The sequence below is a fragment of the Mauremys mutica genome, chromosome 16, assembly GCF_020497125.1.
Source record: "Mauremys mutica isolate MM-2020 ecotype Southern chromosome 16, ASM2049712v1, whole genome shotgun sequence".
NCBI classification, from domain to species: Eukaryota; Metazoa; Chordata; order Testudines; family Geoemydidae; genus Mauremys; species Mauremys mutica.
The window spans coordinates 17,645,577-17,666,740 of record NC_059087.1 but is presented as its reverse complement, the minus strand read 5'-3'; the positions used below and the strand labels follow the sequence as shown (position 1 = coordinate 17,666,740).

Below are 21,164 nucleotides of genomic sequence, written 5' to 3'. Positions count from 1 at the left end.
GGCTGTGTGGCACGACCCCTGAGGGAAGGGGCATACAGGTGGGCCAGTGTCAGTCTGGCAGCTGCTGGTCTGTAAACAGTGCCCTTGCACTGGGTTGGGTGGAGCGGGGCTGGCCTCGCCATGCCATGCCCTGCCCCATTGCCCCCAGCCAGCCCCTTGCTCTGGGTACTGACCTCCTGGTGCCATGCTCCATTGCCCCCATGGGGGGTCCACAAATACGTTTGGTGCCGGGCCCACAAAAGGTTAATGTGGCCCTGGCCGGAAGAGTGCAACCAGCAGCTTGCTGGGCCCGGCTTGTGTGTGCATGCCCCAGCTGCTGCACATGGTCCAGCTCCACACCCATGTGGCAACGCCACGCCGAGCCATCCCTTTCTAGGGGGCCCACTGACTGTTCTGCTCTGGGGCCCAGAATTGCTGTCAGCGAGCCTGCTTCCAAATCCATGAAATGAAAAAAATTGTACAGGTGAAAGTCTACACTTACCTTAAACTGACAGATTTTTAAACATCTATGTATCGATTAATAACTTTTATCATATTTACATCTATCTATATCAGCTGTTTCCCTCTGTTGCACATAAAATATCAAGAGAGCATATTTTCTAAAAGCTATACTTTAAGGAGACCTTCCTCTTTAAATTTACTCACCACCACTGTCACTGCCTTGCGGTGCCCTACAAAATCCATGTTGGTTTTCCATCCATCTCTCTCAATGATCTGAGCAGTAGGTCCAGAATTATTCATGGCATGAGCAGAAACCAGATAGTGTCCATCAGGCGACCAGCTGAGACGCAGAACATGTGTTGTCCCTCCACACTGAGAATAAAAACAACATACTAGGCCTTTAAAGGGGTCTAGATTGATTGATCAGAGGGCACTTATGACAACTTTTGAGGGTTCAGAAAAAGGAAAGTTAGATTTTACACACTGAATAAGTGATTTCTTGTTTCTTTCAGGAGTGTAACACAATTTCAGCAGTAACATTTCAGTACACTAAATTCTCAGAGCTTCATCCCTATCCACATGGTTGGTCCAATCTAAGTTCTGAAGCTGTAACCTAGGAGCTAGAGAGTGAATAAGAGCATCTGGTTATTGTCAGAAAAGATGCAGAACTGGGGAATGACTGATATTGAAAAGAGGCTCTCCAGGACAATTTTTTAAATGGAGAGAACACCTGAAAATATCATTCTTTATAATCTGCAAGAATGCAGAATTCTATAGAATACTGTACACCAAATATTCATCATCCTGGTTAGTGACATGGCTGCAACACATCAGTTAAAAATTATGAGCCCCAAATTTGCAAACGCACCACCTCACAGACTCTAAATGGCTGAATGCAAATGAATGACTACGAAGAACATTGCTAGCCACATCACTACAAATTTACTGCAAAACACTCTACTCATTAGCACCAGCATCTGCCCCGGAGAGGTTTGATTGCCTTCCTAGCCAAAGTAAAGTAACCAGTCAAACAAAACAGATTTTGGTGCAAGGGGAAGAAAGGGAAGGGGAGGGACAAACCCCCCCCACTTACTCTCCTCCATGTTTTTACAGCAGATATGCAAGTGTAGTCAAAGTCACTACATTACATTTGCATCCTGCTCAGAGGCTAATAGACAAACTTGCTACATCTGCAATTCATAAAGCTATTAGCACCCGAAAAGATCACTGACTGTGATTAATCTTCAAAAATATTTGATAAAGCTAAGACTACAGTATTTTGCACGTGAACCCTATTCAAATTAAAACTAAAAAGGCAGCAGTGCAATGAAAAACTGGGAAATAGCACCCCCACCTATTGGTTGCTTTATCTCACTTGTCTGGAGACACGTCCCACCCTTCACCCCCTAAAACAACACACCAAGCCACAACACAATGCCCTGGGCAGTCATACCAGAAAACACTTAGTGCTGGTAAGGTGCAAATATTACTCTTCAAAGCTAGGACTTTAACAAATACAAGGACTAGGTTTTGTTTATTTGTTTATCTACTCCTATATGGGCAGAGGGAAGGATACCTGCTGGCAAACAGGGGAGCAGGATTGATGTGCTCCATAGGCAGCTCTATCCAGCTCTTGCAGCTGGAGGGAAGTTGGGCATAATGTGCCTCTTTACAGGGATAAGGGAGGGCAGGAGCAATTATTTAGGTTAAGACAGGCTATTCACAAAGGTTTGTTCATATTGTCTGAACTCAGTTATTTTATGTTCCCAAATAGTTGAAGGCCCCTCTCTGGACAGAAAGTCACAGGAGAAGCGGAGAGCTAACCTGTACACATAGGTGGTACTAGCCCATTGGGGGCCCTAAGCAGGAATATTTTTGTGTGCGCACGTGCGCGTACACACACACACACACACACGCACACACGCGAATAGGGGGCCCTCTTGAGCTGCTCGAGGCCCTAAGCAATTGCTTAGTCTGCTTATGCCTAGCGTCAGCTCCGCTTGTACAGTTGGGAACTCCAAGTGGGATAAGAGCAGGCATGAACCACACAGCAAGCATTTTGGTCCGGTTTAATTAGCTAATATCTGTGCAGGGCTTTGAAGATCAGAAGTATTATGACAGTTTTTTAATTTGTGCACTATGTGCTCCTTAACACATGACAGATACCTCATCAAATGGTTTTGTGATGCTGGTTTCTAACTGCCAGTCCATGGTCCGCCACACCTTCAAGCTTCGGTCATCAGCCTGAGAGGCTATATATTTCCCAACAGGATCCCAGGTCAATCCCTTCACCAAGCCAGAGTGTCCCTTCAGAGTGGCAAGAATTTCTGTGCACAGCAAAAAATTAAGAGATAACACTTGGATGCTACCATTCCCTTAAAAAGGTCATTTAAATATAGACAAGAAGTCTAGTGGAGATTTCTAAGATCTTTTTGAAGCACCATATTAAAAGCAGCCTGACATTTTTGTTGGATGGTCAAATACCAACGTACCAATCAAGCTCAACCTATGTTCAAATTAAGCTTCCTGTACAAATGAAGCCAGAAACAAAAAGGGTATTCTGATAACATAATGAATGGAAGTCATTGTGCAAGAGATAAATAGATCCAGACCAGCAGAGACCAGTTTACTACAAAACTTTTGTCAAGCACTGGAAAGAAAACAGAGTTTAATTGGAACCTAGTTAAAATATGCACTTATTCCTCCCTCTGTTCTCAGTAACCATCACAACAGCTTCAACTTGGGGCATTTGTATACATGATCTATGTCCAGGTTACATATTAAATAATGTTTAAGCCTGACAGGCCCACTAACCTAGGGACAATGGTATCTATACCACCGTGTTGGACAGCGTTCAACTGCCACTCCTGATCTCTTGCCTCTCAGATTGTTTAAGGAGAGTCTGAGAGCACTGTATAACAGCATTTTTAGCTTGGGAGGGTATCACCTCACGTCAACTCTTCTAGCCATTTAAAAGTGAGGCTTTGATGGGTTTCCAAAGATGATAGCTGCTATGTGGAACTGGTACAAAAGCAGAAAATAGGAAAAGAAGGCATTCTTAGAACTTCAGGATTTGAAATATATATATTTATTTTATGTTTTAAAAACAAGCCAAAAGAGAAAATACAAGCAACGGTGCTGTTTATGCAAAATCAGCAGCACGATCTGAACACAACAGCTCTTTACAGCGGTGGTGTGATCTACTTCTCATTTTCAATATCTGTGACAACAGCTGAGCAGATTCCAAGGTATTAGTCACTATAGTAAGGACAGGATGCCTGCTCCAAAATACACCCTACCTGTTCATAGTCAGTGTCTTTCATTGACATAAAAAGCAGTCCGTTTTTGTCACGGATAATTATATTTGTATATACATATCTGAATTAAAAGAGTTCCCACCTGGGAATTTGACAGCATTCCAGATGACAACGGTGTTATCGACACTGCAGGAGGCCAGCCAGGCATCATGAGGAGACCATGCCACATCCATGACATCTATTAAAAAAAAGTCCTCTATCTATGTGACAAATTGCACTAGAGCTACAAATTGATAGCCAGATAGATTTAACCAATTAGTGCAGTCCCTGTTTCAGAGATGAACTTGCTATGCATGTTACATGAACACGATCTGATTTGAGACTCAAAGTGAAGCTATCACTACTATGGTCCATATAAAGCAAATGAACCAACGGAGAGAAAAGGAAGCCTTCCTTTGACTGAGCCACACTCAGGAGGAGTTGTGCTAAGTCACAAACTAATATTCCCTTATATCACATCAAATTATTTATATTATTTCCATATTTAATATCGGATTACAAGAGGGTTAATAAAAACCATAAGCTATTTCACCTGCAGAACCACTTTTCATTGTTCTATTCCCCTCAAGGTATTCTTTAGTCAAATCTTATTTTTTAACTTGTGGACAGATCATTTAAATAAGCACAATCAAGTTATATTATATGTAGCTCTGTTACCATCTAGCAGTTGATAAAATACATTTTTATTTTGCTTTTGACAAAAAGCAATAAATATAGAATCAGATTATAAACTCAGCCATAATAAGATTTCCCATCCTGGTGATTTTCCTTTTATTTAAATTCTCTTTTTCTACTTTCCTCTAATCTTTGTGTCATCTTTAATATGGGACCCAAAGGAAAAGAGAGAGTTAGAAGCAGCTTTACTGCCATCTGAGAAACTGTGCCAGGCTGCAACCCGTGCTGTGTTCTGAGATCCTTCTACATACTGTTAGTATGTCCCAGCTGAGCTGCCAGCATTTCCACAAGAACACTAAAGGTTGGTAGCCCTAAAACACGTATATCTCCTTCCCCCACATATTTCACTTCAAATCCTTTAGTTAAGACAAAGTTGTATTTTTTATTATTTCAAAATTGGTCACAATATACTGAAGGGGAGGAAAGGTGGTCTTGTGGTTAAGGCACAGGACTAGTTATCAAGACCTCTATTTGACAGCTTGTGCTCATTCTGGTCTAAAATCTTAGGGAAACTAATTACAGACATTCATTACTTGCAGGTTTGTTTGCTTCTACTTCAAAGCTTTTATGCAAACAGGAAGAGTAGTCCAGTGGTTAGGGCACAAGCCCAGGATTTGGAAGATCTGGGATCCAGTCCCTGCTCCACCACAGACTTCCTGTGTGACCCTGGGCAAGTCACATACTCTCTGCCTCAGTTCCCCATCTATTAAAAATGGAAATGATAGCACTTCCCTACCTCACAAGGGTGTTGTGAGGATCAATACATTAAAGATTGGGAGGCACTTGCAGTTATTTGTCTTAATGGGGGGCAGTATAAGTACCTAAGATAGAGAGATACAGAAACACGATGGCCAGGGTGTTTACAGGAACCAGAATCTCCTCTGTCCAAAGGACCTGATTTGCATTTAGTGAAGCAGCAGCAGGAGATACCACAACACAATATTATTCCAATCCAGATGGAAAAAAAGGTCTCACTACCACAGTCCACTGTGAAACACTGATGGAAACCACACAGCTCATCAGGACAATTACAAAATTAACACATGCTTGTCATTTTTTATAATTCATGCCAAAATAACATAATTCCACTATAATAAGATAATAAACAGAAGACACTGTTTAAGATAATATTACTAATAAAAAAGTATTATCCACATTTTACAGCTGAGCATACTGACTTTCCCCAGTTAATTTACGTTCTCATCATCACAGAGCAAATCAATGGTAAAGTCAGGAATAGCATCCAGGAATCCTGACACCCAGTCCCCTCTTCTAGCCATTAGACACATTGCCTCCCTTAAATAAAAGCCACCTTTTCTCCCCCCTTTTAAGGCTCCTGACACTTGATGTTATCTCCTCATAACCAGTTTTAATAGTTAGTGATTAGCTGTGTAGTGAGGAGTTCTATGACCAACTGATTATATTGTGAACAAGAAAAGTATCATGTTAATGAATACAAAATATTTTTTCAACATGCTCTATTCAGATTCATTCTACACCTTTTCACTTACCCCCCGAATGGCTTCTGAGAATTGAAACACATCTCCACTGTTCTACATTAGCAAGTTTACTACTGGAACCAAACACAGTGCTAGGTCCAATGTACCTAGTTAAAACAGGACCAGAAGAGTTATTAAAAGAAACCACCTCAACAAGTTACTCATTAACTGTTTGTTTTAGAATATAGTATAGCGGTACAAGTCTATTTTCTGCTCAGATATTATCACAATGGGGAATGAGATGAAAATAGCAATACTGTTTTATATGAAAGTGAAACGTATAATACCTTTAAAAGCTACATAAATATACCCTATATACTACTATACTTCCTGAAGCAAGATGATAATGCTAATATGTAAAATATCTCTTTGAAGAGTCTAATAATGAAGCTGTCTAAAACCCATGGAGAAAATGGCTCACCTCCTACACAGAAGAGAGAACACACTTATGGAAACAGACTATTGTTCAAGACACAGGTTGTCAGAACAAACTTCCAATGTATTGATCTGCAACTGTGACTTCCTCCCTGCAAGCTCTTAAAGCAAGGAGCTGGCACTGGAGGAAATTTTGTGAAAATAGACAGATACCTGCTAAAATTAAAATACAAGTTGAAAAGGAAAAACATGCTTACGCAGCTCGTTTCCACACCATGATCAGTTTGTCATCGCCCCCTGAAGCCAAATAAACCCCATTGTTTGACCACCGCACACAGTTCACACAGGCTAGAAAATGGAAGAAAAAAAAAGTTTATAAGATGAAAAGCCAACAAGAAAAAAAATGGTTCCATAATGAGAGCAGATTTCATTTTAAACAGAGTTTGGCAGGAGATGCTTGGAATTTGTTAAATATGCTCACTCCACTCAAAGCAGTTACTCTATCTGCTTTAGTTAAATGGATTGGCACTTATCTTTCAGTGCCAGTTCAATAACTTATCTAAGTTTCAACAACAACCTATTCTGTCTAAAAAACATTTAACAAAAATATGGTTTAAAGGGGAAATAGTAGCTGACTAAGGAAATTGTTTGTGATAAATGAAATTGGATTAAATTACAAGTGCAACCTGGAAATGGTACAATTTTCAAGAAAAGCAAGGGGCATCTTATTCAGCTGAGCTCATTTCAAACATTTTGTATGCATGGTACACTAGATCTTAAGACTATAATCAATATATTTTATATGGCATCTCCTCTCTCTTCATTCCTTCTCCTGCCCTTCTCTGTAATCCTACTGGTTTTCAAAAATTTGTTCTACAAGTTATTTTTTGGCCCCACCAAATTAGATGGAAGAGACTCATGTGCAAGGGATTTCCAGATGTATCTGAAGAACTGCCCAAAACATATTCTATAGCTTGATGAGGTTTTCTGCTGAACATCTAAAAAAGGCATGTAGCTGAGGTCTGAGACCCTCTGCAAAACATCACATATTCTTTACTGCTGAACAGAGACTTATATTTTTAAATTACAAACAAATGTACTAACAGGTAATTTGCCAAGGCTTAAAACCTACAGAGAAGACCTTCTATGTTACCTAAGTGATTGTCCATCTGACAAAGCATCTTGGGAATATTTTCATTCTTTTCATCTTCCTCTTTGAGGACAGGAGCCATACTCCAAATCACCACCTTCCCAGAATCCTGTCCTAAAGACAAAGAAGAAATCAATATTTTATAGAGAACAAAAATTTGTCTGAACTCATTTTAAATTTCATAGAAAATATTGGCTCTCTGATACTGCAGCAATAGGTGCCCTAGAAATCTTTAACACAAAGATATACTTTTAGAGTTCACATTCATTTGCTGGTACTCAAACTGTGCTTTGCTTTCATTTACCACAAAGCTATTAAGATGATCACATGTAATTATTCAGAAATAGTAAAAGTCATACTGTATATAACAGTAATATTTTGACTGTGATTTGTCATGTACACAAAAATTAAATTTAAGTTCAAGGAAAGGGGGAATTTAAACTATCGTTAGCCAGTATTATATACAATATCAGTTGTATACACAACACCAACATTATACTTAATATGATATATTGTATTAATGTTTTGCATAACTATGAAGTGTATTAATATTAAGCTTTTCTCAAAATCCTGTATAATTATGCAAGGACAAAATGTACAATCCATACTTCCAGCATCCTTTGTAGTTAAGCCAAGCCTCTTCTTGGTACATGCAGGTACTGTCAGGAACAAGATGTACTAAGGTACAGAATGCGAAGGATGGATAGTATGGAAATATATCAGAGTGGCAGTATAAAATGGATACTCTTGTTGATACCTACCCAGCATGCATCCTGTACCCAGGTATAGCTAGTATAAGATGCCTATAAGGTTTGGTGACTTCTGGAAAACTATGTTCAAAACTGATAAGAATTGGTGTGTGAATCTTAGGTAATATCTTGAAAGTCATAACCCTCTGGGATATAAATAAAGCAGAAGTCAGCCCATGATTTTGGAGCAGGTTTGAAGACTCTGTGGAGCTTCTATCCAGACTTATGAGATATTAACCCTTGCCTTTATGTATTGGGCTGATCTATCTTTGATTAATAAACTCTAATTGAGCCAAGTTATCTGATGTTTCATTATTCAATACACCTCTACCCCAATATAACACGAATTCGGATATAACACAGTGAAGCAGCACTCGGGGGGGGTGGGGGGGGCGGCTGCGCGCTCCACCGGATCAAAGCAAGTTCAATATAATGCGGTTTCACCTATAACGTGGTAAGATTTTTTGGCTCCCGAGGACAGCGTTATATTGGGGTACAGGTGTAGCTGAAATTGAACCCTAACACCACCAAATTCTATTTGTGTATATTAATATACAAAATATTTATGTTGTGTATAAATATATATAATTGTATTAAAATGTTTAATCCCAATTTCCACCAGCTCTCAATACAAAAGGCCAAACTGCATGTTTTATCCCTCTCTAAACAAGAAGATTTTTGGCAAGTAATTCTGTGGAATTAAATACCAATATTAGTAGCAGCAGACACAATACAACTACTGTTCTCCACTGATGCCCAAGAGAACAAGCATATGGTCATGTCAATAAGCATGAACTTGTCATAAAAGTCTAATTTATTCACTGCAGCATTTTTAAATATGCATATTCAGGTCTTATATCTCCAGGGAATAGATAGTTTTCCTAAATTATGAGTTCAAAATAAATGGATAAAATGAGAAAAATGTGGTGAGGACATGAGATTATTATGGCCCAGATCTCCTTCGTCCATTAGTGTGCAAACATACCTTGTCCTCCAGTTGCAAACTTGGTCCCATCTGGGTGAATATCAACTGAAAATATTGGCTTTCCTGGACACAGAGAAAGAAAAACACACACACTGAGATGGACCCATGTTCCTGAGAATACAGTACTGCCAACTGAACCTCAAATGTTCTGGTTAGTCAAGTAGCAATTTTCTTCTTCTAAAAGTTCTAATCAGCATATAACAAATATAGATGACTAGAAAGTATAAAACATCCAACATCATAACAGAAACTACATCTTACCCAGATTAAAAACCTCACAGGAATATAGGATCTCTCATACCAGAACAAATCAGATCCTGCCTCTGCAATAGCCTAATGCTTCAAAGGAAGATAACCTCCTCCACAATGCACCTGGCCAATCATGTAAAGTTTGGGAAAGAACTTCTTTCTGACCCCTATCAAACTGATGACCTGAAGCAAGAGATTTGATTTCCCCCTACTTCAGCTTAACAATAAATATTATTGTTCATATGATCTAGTTCAATTTAAATCCTGCTTTAAATATAAACAATCCTGTAACACCCAGAGGCTTATCGAGTTATTTATATTGCTTCTATCACCACAATAACAAAGCACTCCATTGGGATACAAATATTAGGAACTAACCAATTCAATCTTAAATACTCCAGTTAAGGTCCCCTAACACCTCTCCTTTCAAAGACAATAATCCTAGTTTTTGTATCCTCTCCCAAGGTCACCCAAATCACTGGCAGAGCTGGGAATAGAATTTGGGAAACAAACAGCCCCGGCTCCCAATCCGCACTGCCCTGCCTGCATCCCTGCTGTAAGCACTAGACTCCCTCCATTCCACCATACTATCAAACAGTTATAATAACCTTTGCAGAGAACATTTTTTAACTTGCAGCCTCCCGTGAGGCCAATGAAGCTAATAAGGATTAGCAGGAGGAAACTGAATAGGAAGTGGACACAGTGGAAATTCAAGCAGCAAAATTCAACAAAAATAAACAAGAGTAACAAAGGATTTATATAGTCAAATAAAACTTCATGCAGCAACTGAAAGATGGCTAAACTTTTTTAAAAATTAAAAATGCTGCCACATGTCAAAATCATCAGCATCCCAGTGGAAAGGAGGGCAATGATGTCATAACCACTCTGTAAATGCTAACCAAGAGTATTAGATTTGGACATTTGAGCAGTTTCCCACATTGGTGGAATAGTTATACTGTATCTTCATGATATGTACAAACATAAAAGGGAAAACTAGAGGGACTTATCCATCTTATCTATCCAAGGTATTTGAGTTATTACCCGTCATCATAGTATTTGAGTGCCTTTCACATAAAAATGATAGCAACAGCAAAGCCCATAGTGGGTTTTGTGAAGTTTCTGATATTCCTGTTGTTGGGGTAAACACGCTGCTTAGGGTAGGGCTGTTTATTTGTGTTTGTTTATGATTATTTGTTTCAGGGTAATTTTAAAACAAATATTTATTTTATTCTTATTGAAATGCTGACGTGATCCCAGTAACGTCCTACAGGCAGCGAGGCTGAAGTACAGTAGGATGGCACCCAACTTGCATTCTTTCCAGATCCAAGTCCCATAAAGCACATAAAACACATGAGCTGTAACTTTAAAAACGGTGGCTCTTCTTCAGAGGGGTGTGCTTGCATCTGTCCTTTACTCTGCCAAACTGCATGTAAGTTTCAGAGATAACCCACATATTTTGGGAAGCACAGGCAGCAAACAAACTTCTGTAAAAAACTTAAACAAAAAACGGATCTTCAAGGCTCTAAGATTAGAGAACTAGGAGACTAAACTATTTTGACCTTGCCCACATGAGAAAGTTGCAAAGGTTTAAACTTAAGGTGTTAGTTAAACTGGTGCAAATGACTGAATGCTTATTTCAGTTAAAGGGGTTTGTACCAGCTTAACTAACCAAGTTTAAAAACTGATTAAGCTAAATTGATGTAACTTTCTCAGGTATACAAGTTCCTATTCTATTAAACTAATTGTCAGCAACACTTTGCTTGCCTGTCAAACCTCCATCACCTGCCCCCAAACAAAGGATGGACACCTGATAAGAAAATTAGAGTTACAGCCAAAGCAAACACTGAGAAGTTTCTTTGATTGGCAGTCATGTTGCCTCCTCGTTTAGATAAAATGAATATGTTAGGGCATTCTGATGCATAATTTTAGTATCTACAATTGTGAAATAAGCTGTTCTACCTCTGTCTTTGCTGAAATTACTGGCATTAAAATATTTTATATTGTGCTACATAAGATTACCAGATAAAATTTGTTTCTCCTGAGGAGTATATCTGTGAGAGTATGCATGAGTAGAGAAATGGTTTATCATGAAAAACTATCAACCTGCAGAGTGACCAGTTGCGGGCTACAAAGTCAAACTGCAGCCTGGGGACACGATTGCCCATGAAAGGTAATTTTTTCGAACACAAAGGACAATCATGTGAACTAAGCACTTTTTAAAAACTGAGGAAACAGGATACAATTCTCTCCTTTTCCTTCCCCTGTCACTCTTGCTGCTTCTTAAGCTATCTTAATGTTGCCAATTTCCGCTTTATCCTTAGAAGCAGGATTTCTTAAGCAATAGCAGCCAGTTTCTGTGTTCTAGGTTCAGGTACAGTTTTGCTGCCAAATTCTGTGCAGCTTCATGTGTGATATTTATGCAAATTATTTAATGAGCTATTTTGCATATATGGAGCTAAATGCGTATATCTAAACTGTCTTTAAAAATGGTGTGAATTTCTTTCTGGTGAAAAGCAGCAACGGGTGTATGAAGCCATCAGCTTCTCTACACGGTAACACCAGGCAACTTCCTCAGTGACCAATAGGAGTAGTTCAGTCTCCACAGCCCTTAGTGCAAAGCATGACAATGAGTCTGATGTGGGAAACGGAATGGAGACCCACCAATCTCATCTCATATAGGAACCAAACATCCATTAGTTGGGAACAACTTTTAATTCGTACTGAGTTAGCTGGCTTCAGACTGGTTACCTACAGGCAAAAGGCTGTGATGCTCGTTAGCAATGTCTAGAGGCATCCAGGCTCCTAATAAGTGCTAACACACTTTCCAGAGTCAGGTTTGATTTATGGAAAGCTGTGTTTATTTAATCAAGTTCTAGTGTTTTGGGAATTTACACAGGCAGATAGGCAAGCAGCAGACACCACCACCATGCCCTGCTGTTGCACCAGAACAGAGGCAACCAGCTCACCCCTCACTGGGTGTAGCGGTCAGCAGCCGAAAGGGGGAGAGCTGAGGCTGCGTTCTTCACAGCACCGTCTGCAGGGCCAGGTGAGGAAGCATGGGATCGGGGGGGGAGGGGCAGACAGAGCGGGGCACACAGGGCTGCTGGGGAGTCACATAGACTGGGGATCAGATGGGCTAGTGGGGGGGCAGACTGGAGCAGGGGTTGAATGGAAGTAGGGGTGCAGGGACGGACAGGGAGCGGGTGCAGGAACGCATGGGGACAGAGTCGAGGGGTGCAAGGACACATGGGGCAGAGATGTGCCTGACTGATTGGGAGAGGTTAGAGCAGGGGTTGGCAACCTTTCAGAAGTGGTGTGCTGAGTCTTCATTTATTCACTCAGATTTAAGGTTTTGCGTGCCAGTCATACATTTTAATATTTTTAGAAGGTCTCTTTCTATAAGTCTATAATATATAACTAAACTATTGTTGTATGTAAAGTAAATAAGGTTTTTAAAATGTTTAAGAAGCTTCATTTAAAATTCAATTAAAATGCAGAGCCCCCCAGATCGGTGGCCAGGACCCAGGCAGTGTGCGTGACACTGAAAATCAGGTTGCGTGCTGCCTTTGGCACACGTGCCATAAGTTGCCTACCCCTGGGTTAGAGGTCAGCCAGGGTCTGCATGGGGGAGGCTCCCCAACAATCCCCTTGCCCCTCCCCCCCCAAAAGAACCCCATTCCATACTTCTCCCACCCACATCCAACAACCTCCCAGGCTCTTTCTCAGCAATTACTTCCCTCTCCCTCAGCTCCTTGTTACCCCTGACTCCTCCAAGCCTTTGCATTGTTTCTGAGGAGTGCAGGAAATAAGTTTCTGTATTGTAGTTTAAATGAATTATTACTCAAGTTCAGTATTAATATGCCTAGTAAGGAATCTGTTTGTCAAAAAACATTTCCTGAATCTTTTTTGTTGTATGTATTGTTACAGACAAACTTGTTGACAGGTATTTTGAAATAAATAATCAAAATAATTGAAACTGGTGTGATTATATTGTGTTATTTTGACAAAATATGCAGAATTTTGCAGAATTTTGATATTTTTGGTGCAGAACTCCCCCAGGAGTAGTTAATGAGTGTACAGCAGGAAGGATGTTGCAGAAGTCAGGAGTGAATGTGTCACAAATTGCACGCACAGGTATGAAAAGATGCTTGTCAATTGTGCTGGTAGTGGTACCTGCTTCAATCCACTTTATCTGTGTAATCCATTTTTGGAAAGTGGTGAACAGCAAGGACCAAAACATCTGTAGCAGGTGACCTAATGACTGTGGTCTCTTCGACACCAAGACACCTAAAAGCCATGTTGGCACATGCAGCATGCAGAAGCATGCTTGTGTCCGTTTCCTCTTGAGTACTATACCAGTCTTGGGCTTCTTCAACACCTCTACTGGTGATGGACTTTGCTACTTCCCCTTTGGAAAAGCATCCAATAAGGAGAAGTGTTTATATTGGGTGTGCTAATACACTCTCAAGTTCATCTTTAACCATTTATTCACAGAGGAATTTTACAAGTGACTATTGGTTAGACATCACATTTAGAAACTTTTTCCATGGAGGCACAGGGCATTCACCAAACGCCTGGTGTTTCTTGCACCCAACCTTAGATCCTATCCCATGCTGTCTTTCTACAGTTTTCACAGAGTTATTCTCGTCATATCTGTGTCAAAGACATGGTTTATAGAATTAGCTTTGTCAAATCCTTTAAGGACCTGCCTCAAGTACTCAGCAGCCAATTCTCTAAAAGTGTGGAATTTGTTTCCAGCTGTTATTTTATGACTCTGATGTATGCTGTGGTTTCTTTGTTGTATGCTCTTAGCTCATGGATTCTTTCAGCTTCAGCTTCCAGCTGATGCCCTAGTTCAGCTTTCTATGTTCTTCTCATTGTTCCATCAGCATTGAAGAGGAACATGGGGCAGGTCCTATTAGATGACTAAGAAAAGTTGCCATTGAAACCTCATTTCTGCATCTTGACAAGGATTTGTGGGATAAAAGAGACTGGCAGCTGCTGTGAATGTCCTTCCCTCATACACTGCCCCACAGCATAAGGGAAGGTGCACTGAGCTGCCAGCCTAGAGTCCATTAGTTCTAATTCCAGCTCTTCTATGGACTGTTCTCAATATTTGTATGCACTTCATAGCCCTTATTAACCAAGGCCTTAGTCGCCTACTTTAGGGAGTCCGCTATTATTCACCCATTTTACAGGTAAGATAACAGAGGTTGGACAAGGCCACTGCATGCAGAATTAGGAATAAAACCCAGTTCTCTAATATGACAAACCCAGTTTCATCCATTTTGCCATGCTATCTTTTGGAGGGAAGGGCCCAAATTATGTGCTATTTAACCCATGCTAACATGGTGGGGTTTGTCCCTCTCTAGTCTAGACCACATATAAAGGTTTATAAGTCTTCTGCTGCCTTCATGCTAATGTACATGGTGTTTTAACTCAAGCGGTAGAAGCTCATTATTTTTAAATCCAAAAATTGTAGTTTCTCATACACACACACAAATTTACGACACCTTACCAGGAATGCATCACACACATGAAAAATGCATGAGTGTCACATCATGTCTGGACACAACTCTCAATTTTTTGCATGGCAGTCCTAGCAGCCCCTTTAAAGATCCACATAAGCACAACTATGGATTCTGGAGTGGCCTTAGGGACTAAGCAGATCCTATCACAAAGATTTGGTGAGGAATGTTCTTCCTGACATGTACATTTTCTGTACTTCAGTGAACCATGAAAAAGTAAGTGCTCCTCACAGCATAGGCTACCTCAGAGCGTCATAGAGTTGTTTAATCACCTGACACTGTCTTGACCAACTGGACTATGTTTGGTGATTGACGAGTATTAAATATACATAAAAAAGTCAGGTATGAATGACATACAGAGTCTGCAGCAGCAAGAATTATACGGCGGCTGCAAAGTCACTTTCATTCAAAATCTCCCTTTTCATTTATTTGAACTGAAACAACAAATACTTGAACTCAGACCAAAGGGTGATTTTTTTGGAACATTTCAGAAGAATTTGTTCAGTTTGAGTTATGCAAGTGAGATGTGGAGGAAATACACTCCTTTTAACTTGGAAAAGCTGTTCCAATTTTTTTTTTCTCAAAATAATCCTTTACAAAATGGCTGAATTTACTGTAGAGAAGTGGTTAAAAAAATATGAGAGGCTGTGAGTACAGAAAAAATTACACACCAGTTATGGAAACAAATAGATACTGAGATGTTTGATTCCCTTTTACATTCAAGACTTAAAGTACATTCACTTGCCAAAAAAAAAAAAGCACACCTGCCCAATATTTTTGAATATTACATTTAATAGATATGCCTGATCTGTTAAAAATGTGTAATCAGAAATTTCATTCAATTTAATGAAATCACTAGACACAACATGCCTTTGGTGTTGTAATGATGCTCACTCTTTAATGTGGTAACATTTTGTTAGAGAGATCTGATTACTATGCTCCTGTGTAATGTATCATTAAACAAGAGCTCACTGTTGTAATGATTATTGTTTTGCCATCTTTTTACATATCAAGGAGTAGTAAACCTCTCAATACTTCCTAAATAAATAGTACCACAAAAAAGGCTGACCGTTAAATATGAACTATGGCTAATCTTCAGTAAGGAGTCATCATTTTGACAAGTTTTAAAAAAAAACATATCAAAGTTATAATCTATTACAGATTTTAATTGGCATAAGCACAGTACGAAATTACTGCTACGATTTTAGTTGGATAGTCATATGCACAAGCACTGTTCAACAAAACAAATGTGCATCTTCAGAACTCCAAAACTAGAGGTTCTGGATCAGCAGTAGCAAGTGCTGTATTTCTGAAGCATATTAGAGAGATTTTCCTTATCACCTCAGCAGCACAGTTCCAGGGCTGTGCATTTTCACAATTGCTTCAGTATGGAATCAGACTGCTACTGTGTTATTCTTTGATTAAACTGGATAAAATCAGTACTAAAACTGCACACTGTGAATGTACATTAATTCCTTTACCATACAGAGATTCCTTTTAGATAATGGCACCTTATCTCTGTTTTGTTGAGTTAGACCCAGTACACTTGGTTCTTCTCTATCCCTTAAAATACGGAACACTTCAACAATCATCAGATTCTCTATCTTCAGTTTTCCAATCATTTCCAGTAAGTACATCTGCTTCCAGTATTATGAAGTTACAGATGTAAAATGATTTAAAAAAGAGAAAAATGTATAAATGTAGTACAGGAAGGAAACTCAGCAAGACAGAGTTGTCACCATGCTCTATTTCTTTTGTCTGTTAAAGTTACTACTCACTTTAGTGGGCACCATGAAATAAAGATTAAAGCATTTAAGAACTGCTTCACTGTATTTGTGAACAGTTTACAAACCACAGGTACGACATTCATCTTGTCTCATTTTGTCAAAATTAAACAAAAAAGAGCCATTATTAGATTTGTTAGTAACTGCTTTCTTCCTGAATTCTCTCTGAATTACTTTGTTGTATCCTGTTGGAATGAGCCAAAAGGTAAAGTGTTCCTGTTTGCAAGTGGATGAATGCTTTTCCTTTTGCCAGAAACTCAAGTAACTGGTGGGAAATTCAGGACTTCTCCATTAAATAAACAACAAACCAAAACACCGGGGACATATTAACGTGGGGAATATTTAAATTTGACAGACTAAGTTCCAGGATATTTTTTATACAGTTACAATGATCTCTAACTAACAGTTTAAACTATCAAAGTCCCAAAATCACACGGTGTTAAGAGCCAAACTAGGTTTAACTAAAAAAAATCTGTCCTAAGGATTTTTCTCAAAGGATAAGGAGTCCAAAACATGACAATACAACTTAGAAACTTCAGGAGTCAAAAGGAGCTTGGAAAATCTTATCATATAGATTTTGGTTTGTCCTGAACTTAAGGGAATTTAAATTACAGCCACCACAGCTAAAGAAAACACACTAAATTGTTTGCAAACACATGTCTCTTTTGTTGATAAACTTTAAATGGGCATCTTTTTGTTTAGCTTGAGGCACAAATAAGTGAAATTTAAAGTTGTCAACATCGTGTGTGAGTTTCCACCATAATATGGGTGAGTTTCCATTAATTTTATTTCTCTCCAACCCTTTTAATATAGAACATTCAATAAGATGTTCAATATCTATTCAAATATTTACATTCAGTGAGGTGGCTTGAAGAGGTAATAAATTGTATGCCAAAATTGAACAAAAGTAGGGATTGGAGGAGGACGGAGATTATGAGCTCTTCTTTTAGGCATGCTGAGTTTGATCTAACAGCTAGACATCCACGCGGAGATGTTAGAGACAAGCTGAGATTTTAGTTTGGACAGAAGACGACAAGTCTGGAGTAGAGGGGTAGAGCTGAGAGTTGTCAGCATAGAGATAGTAGTTGAATTTGTGTTTGTGGATAAGATTACCCAGAGGTAAAATGTAAAGGGAGAAGAGAAAGAAAAATGGATCAAGGACAGAGCCCTGCAGAACCCTCAGAAGGTTGGGGTGGGAGAGATGAAGAGTATTCTCCAAAGCAGTGCTTCTCACAGCCAGTCCGCCGCTTGTTCAGGGAAAGCCCCTGGCGGTCCAGGCCGGTTTGTTTACCTGCTGCGTCCGCAGGTTCGGCCCATTGCGGCTCCCACTGGCCGCGGTCCGCCGCTCCAGGCCAATGGGGGCTGCGGGAAGGTCGGCCAGCACATCCCTCGGCCCACGCCGCTTCTCGCAGATCGGCCGAACCTGCGGACGCGGTAGGTAAACAAACCGGCCCAGACCACCAGGGTCTTTCCCTGAACAAGCGGCGGCCCGACTTTGAGAAGTACTGCTCCAAAGGACATGCTGAAGGATCGATTAGAGAGAGGAGGAGGAGGAGATTCCTGGTCTCTTGCTTCCCCAGCAACTGCTGCGGAAGGCGCTCTTCTGATAGTGGGGAGGAAAAGGTAAAAATAGTCACCTAAGGTTTCTGATATATACAGCAGAAACAATTTATGCCTCCTATCCAGCCAACACTAACATACGAGTAGTCCTGTTCAACTCACTGGGATTACTCACATGCCTCAGTGTTTTCAGGATCAGGATCTTAATATTACATTTAGGTTGTAAAAGCTACATTTGTAATACTAACCTAGCAGAACTTTTTAAAAAGGAAATCAAAAGCCAAGTATCTCAAATGATAATGCTTTCACTTTCTTTCTGATCAATGTGACCTTTCATTTAGAGAATATGTTTGCTTGGTAATTAACTGTTTCAAGATGAAAGCAAATATTTTTAATGTACACTCATTAAAAGTTCTCTTTATATTGAGGCTACACTCATGCAGACACTTACCCACATGCTTAATTTTACTACCATTTCCATTTACTTCAATGGACCACTCAGTAGTGAAGGACATAAGTATGTCCAAACTGGGTCAGAGTAATGGTCCATCAAGCCCAGTATCCTGTCTTCTAGCAGTGGACTGTGCTAGATGCTTCAGAGGGAATGAACAGAACAGGGCAATTATGAAGTGATCCATCTTCGTTGTCCAGTCCCAGCTTCTGACAGTCAGAGGTTTAGAGATACCCAGAGCATGGGGCTGCATCCCTGACCATCTTGGCTAATAACCATTAACATATCTCATTCTTTTTTTAACCCAATTATACTTTTGGCCTTCACAACTTTCCAGGGCAATGAGTTCCACAGGGTGACTTCATTTTGATGCTTCAAACCTACTGACTATTAATTTCACTGAGTGACACCTAGTTCTTGTGTCATGTGAAGGGGTAAATACTTCCTTATTCACTTTCTCCACATTAATAATGATTTTGTAGATCTTTATCATATTCTCCCTTAGTCACCTCCTTTCCAAGTTGAACAATCCCAGTCTTCTTAATCTCTCCTCATATGAAAGCTATTCCATACCCCTACTAATTTCTGTTTGCCCTTCGCAATACTTTTTCAAGATGGGGTGACCAGAACAGCATGCAGTATTCAAGGTCTGGGTATACAATGGATTTATACAGTGGCAATATGATATTTTCTGTCTAATTATTTATCACTTTGCTAATGGCTCCTAACATTCTGTTAGCTTTTTTGACTGCCACTGCACATTGAGCAAATATTTTCAGAGAACTATCCATGATGACTCAAAGATCGCTTTCTTGAGTGGAGGTAACTAGTTTAGACCCCATCATTTTGTATGTATAGTTGGGGTTATGTTTTCCAATGTGCATTACTTTGCATTTATCATTTGCCATTTGGTTGCTCAGTCACCCACTTTTGTCAGATCCCTTTGTAACTCTTTGCAGTCTGCTTTGGACTTAACTACCTTGAGTAATTTTGTATCATCTGAAAACTTCACCACCTTACTGTTTACTCCATTTTCCAAATCATTTCTCAATATGTTGAACCTCTCTGGTCCTCACGGATCTTTGGGGGACCCCACTATTTACCTCACTCCACTGTGAAAACTGACCATTTATTCCTATCCTTTGCTTCCTGTCTTTTAACAAGTTATTGATCTATGAAAGGACCTTCCCTCTTATTCCATGATGCCTACTTTGCTTAACTCCCTTCGGTGAGGGACCTTATCAAAGGCCTTCTCAAAGTCCAAGTACACTATGTCCACTGGATCACCACTCTCCACATCTTTCTTGTCCCCCACAAAAGAATTCTAATAGATTGGTGACTCATGATTTCCCTTTACAAAAACTGTGTTGACTCTTCCAAAGTATTTTGTTCATTTATGTGTCCGATAATTTTCATTTTTACTATAGCTTCAACCAATTTGCCTGGTACTGAAGTTAGGGTTACTGGCCTGTAATTGCCAGGATTGCCTCTGGAGCCTTTTTTAAAAATTGGCATTACATTAGCTATCTGCCACTCATCTAATACAGAGGCTGATTTAAGCAGTAGGTTATATACCACAATTATTAGTTTTGAAATTTCATTTTCCTCAATCTGGGATAGTTCCTCAGATGTATCACCTAAAAAGAATGGCTGACATGTGAGAATCTCCCTCACATCGTCTGCAGAGAAGACCCATGGAAAGAATTAATTTAGCTGCTCTGTAATGGCCTTGTCTTCCTGGAGTGCTTCTTTAGCACCTCGATCATCCAGTGGCACTACTGACTGTTTGGTAGACTTCCTGCCTATGATATACTTCAAAAAAATTGCTGTTAGTTTGTCTCTTTTAATAGTTGCTCTTCAAATTCTTTTTTGGTCTGCCTAATTATACTTTTGCACTTGACTTACCAGAGTTTATATTCCTTTCTATTTTCCTCAGTATGATTTGACTTCCAATTTGTAAAATATGTCTTTTTGTCTCTAAACACCTCTTTTACTCTGTTGGTTAGCCATGGTGGCTGTTTTATTTTTCTTCCCATTTGGGTTATACATATAATTTGAGCCTCTGTTATGGTGATTTTTTAAAAGTTTCCATGCAGCTTGCAGGCATTTTACTCTTGTGACTGTTCCTTTTAGTTTCTGTTTAAGTGGCCTCCTCATTTTTGTGTAGTTCAATGCTACTGTGGTGGGCTTCTTTGTTATTCTCCCTTTCCCTTGCCACCATAGAATATTAAATTAATCACATTATGGTTGCTATTACCAAATGGTTCAGTTACAGTCACCTCTTGGACCAGATCCCACCCGCCACTTAGGACTAAATCAAAAATTGCCTCTCCGTTTGTTGGTTCCAGGACTAGCTGCTCCAAGAAGCAGTCATTAACGGTGTCTAGAAATTTTATCTCTT

At 39.6% G+C, this 21,164-nt stretch overlaps 1 protein-coding gene across 1 annotated transcript in view; it reads right to left on the bottom strand.

The window, feature by feature from the left end:
• Positions 1–21,164, bottom strand: part of LOC123351226 (protein HIRA) — a 60,041-nt gene that overhangs the window by 35,773 nt on the left and 3,104 nt on the right. Inside the window, exons 2-8 of the mRNA XM_044990481.1 lie at positions 9,192–9,254; positions 7,461–7,571; positions 6,565–6,655; positions 5,945–6,039; positions 3,841–3,936; positions 2,608–2,768; positions 646–813 (exon numbers count right to left, since the gene is read on the bottom strand). Coding sequence (XP_044846416.1) covers positions 646–813; positions 2,608–2,768; positions 3,841–3,936; positions 5,945–6,039; positions 6,565–6,655; positions 7,461–7,571; positions 9,192–9,254 — 785 coding nt within the window. The remainder of the gene's footprint in view (positions 1–645; positions 814–2,607; positions 2,769–3,840; positions 3,937–5,944; positions 6,040–6,564; positions 6,656–7,460; positions 7,572–9,191; positions 9,255–21,164) is intronic.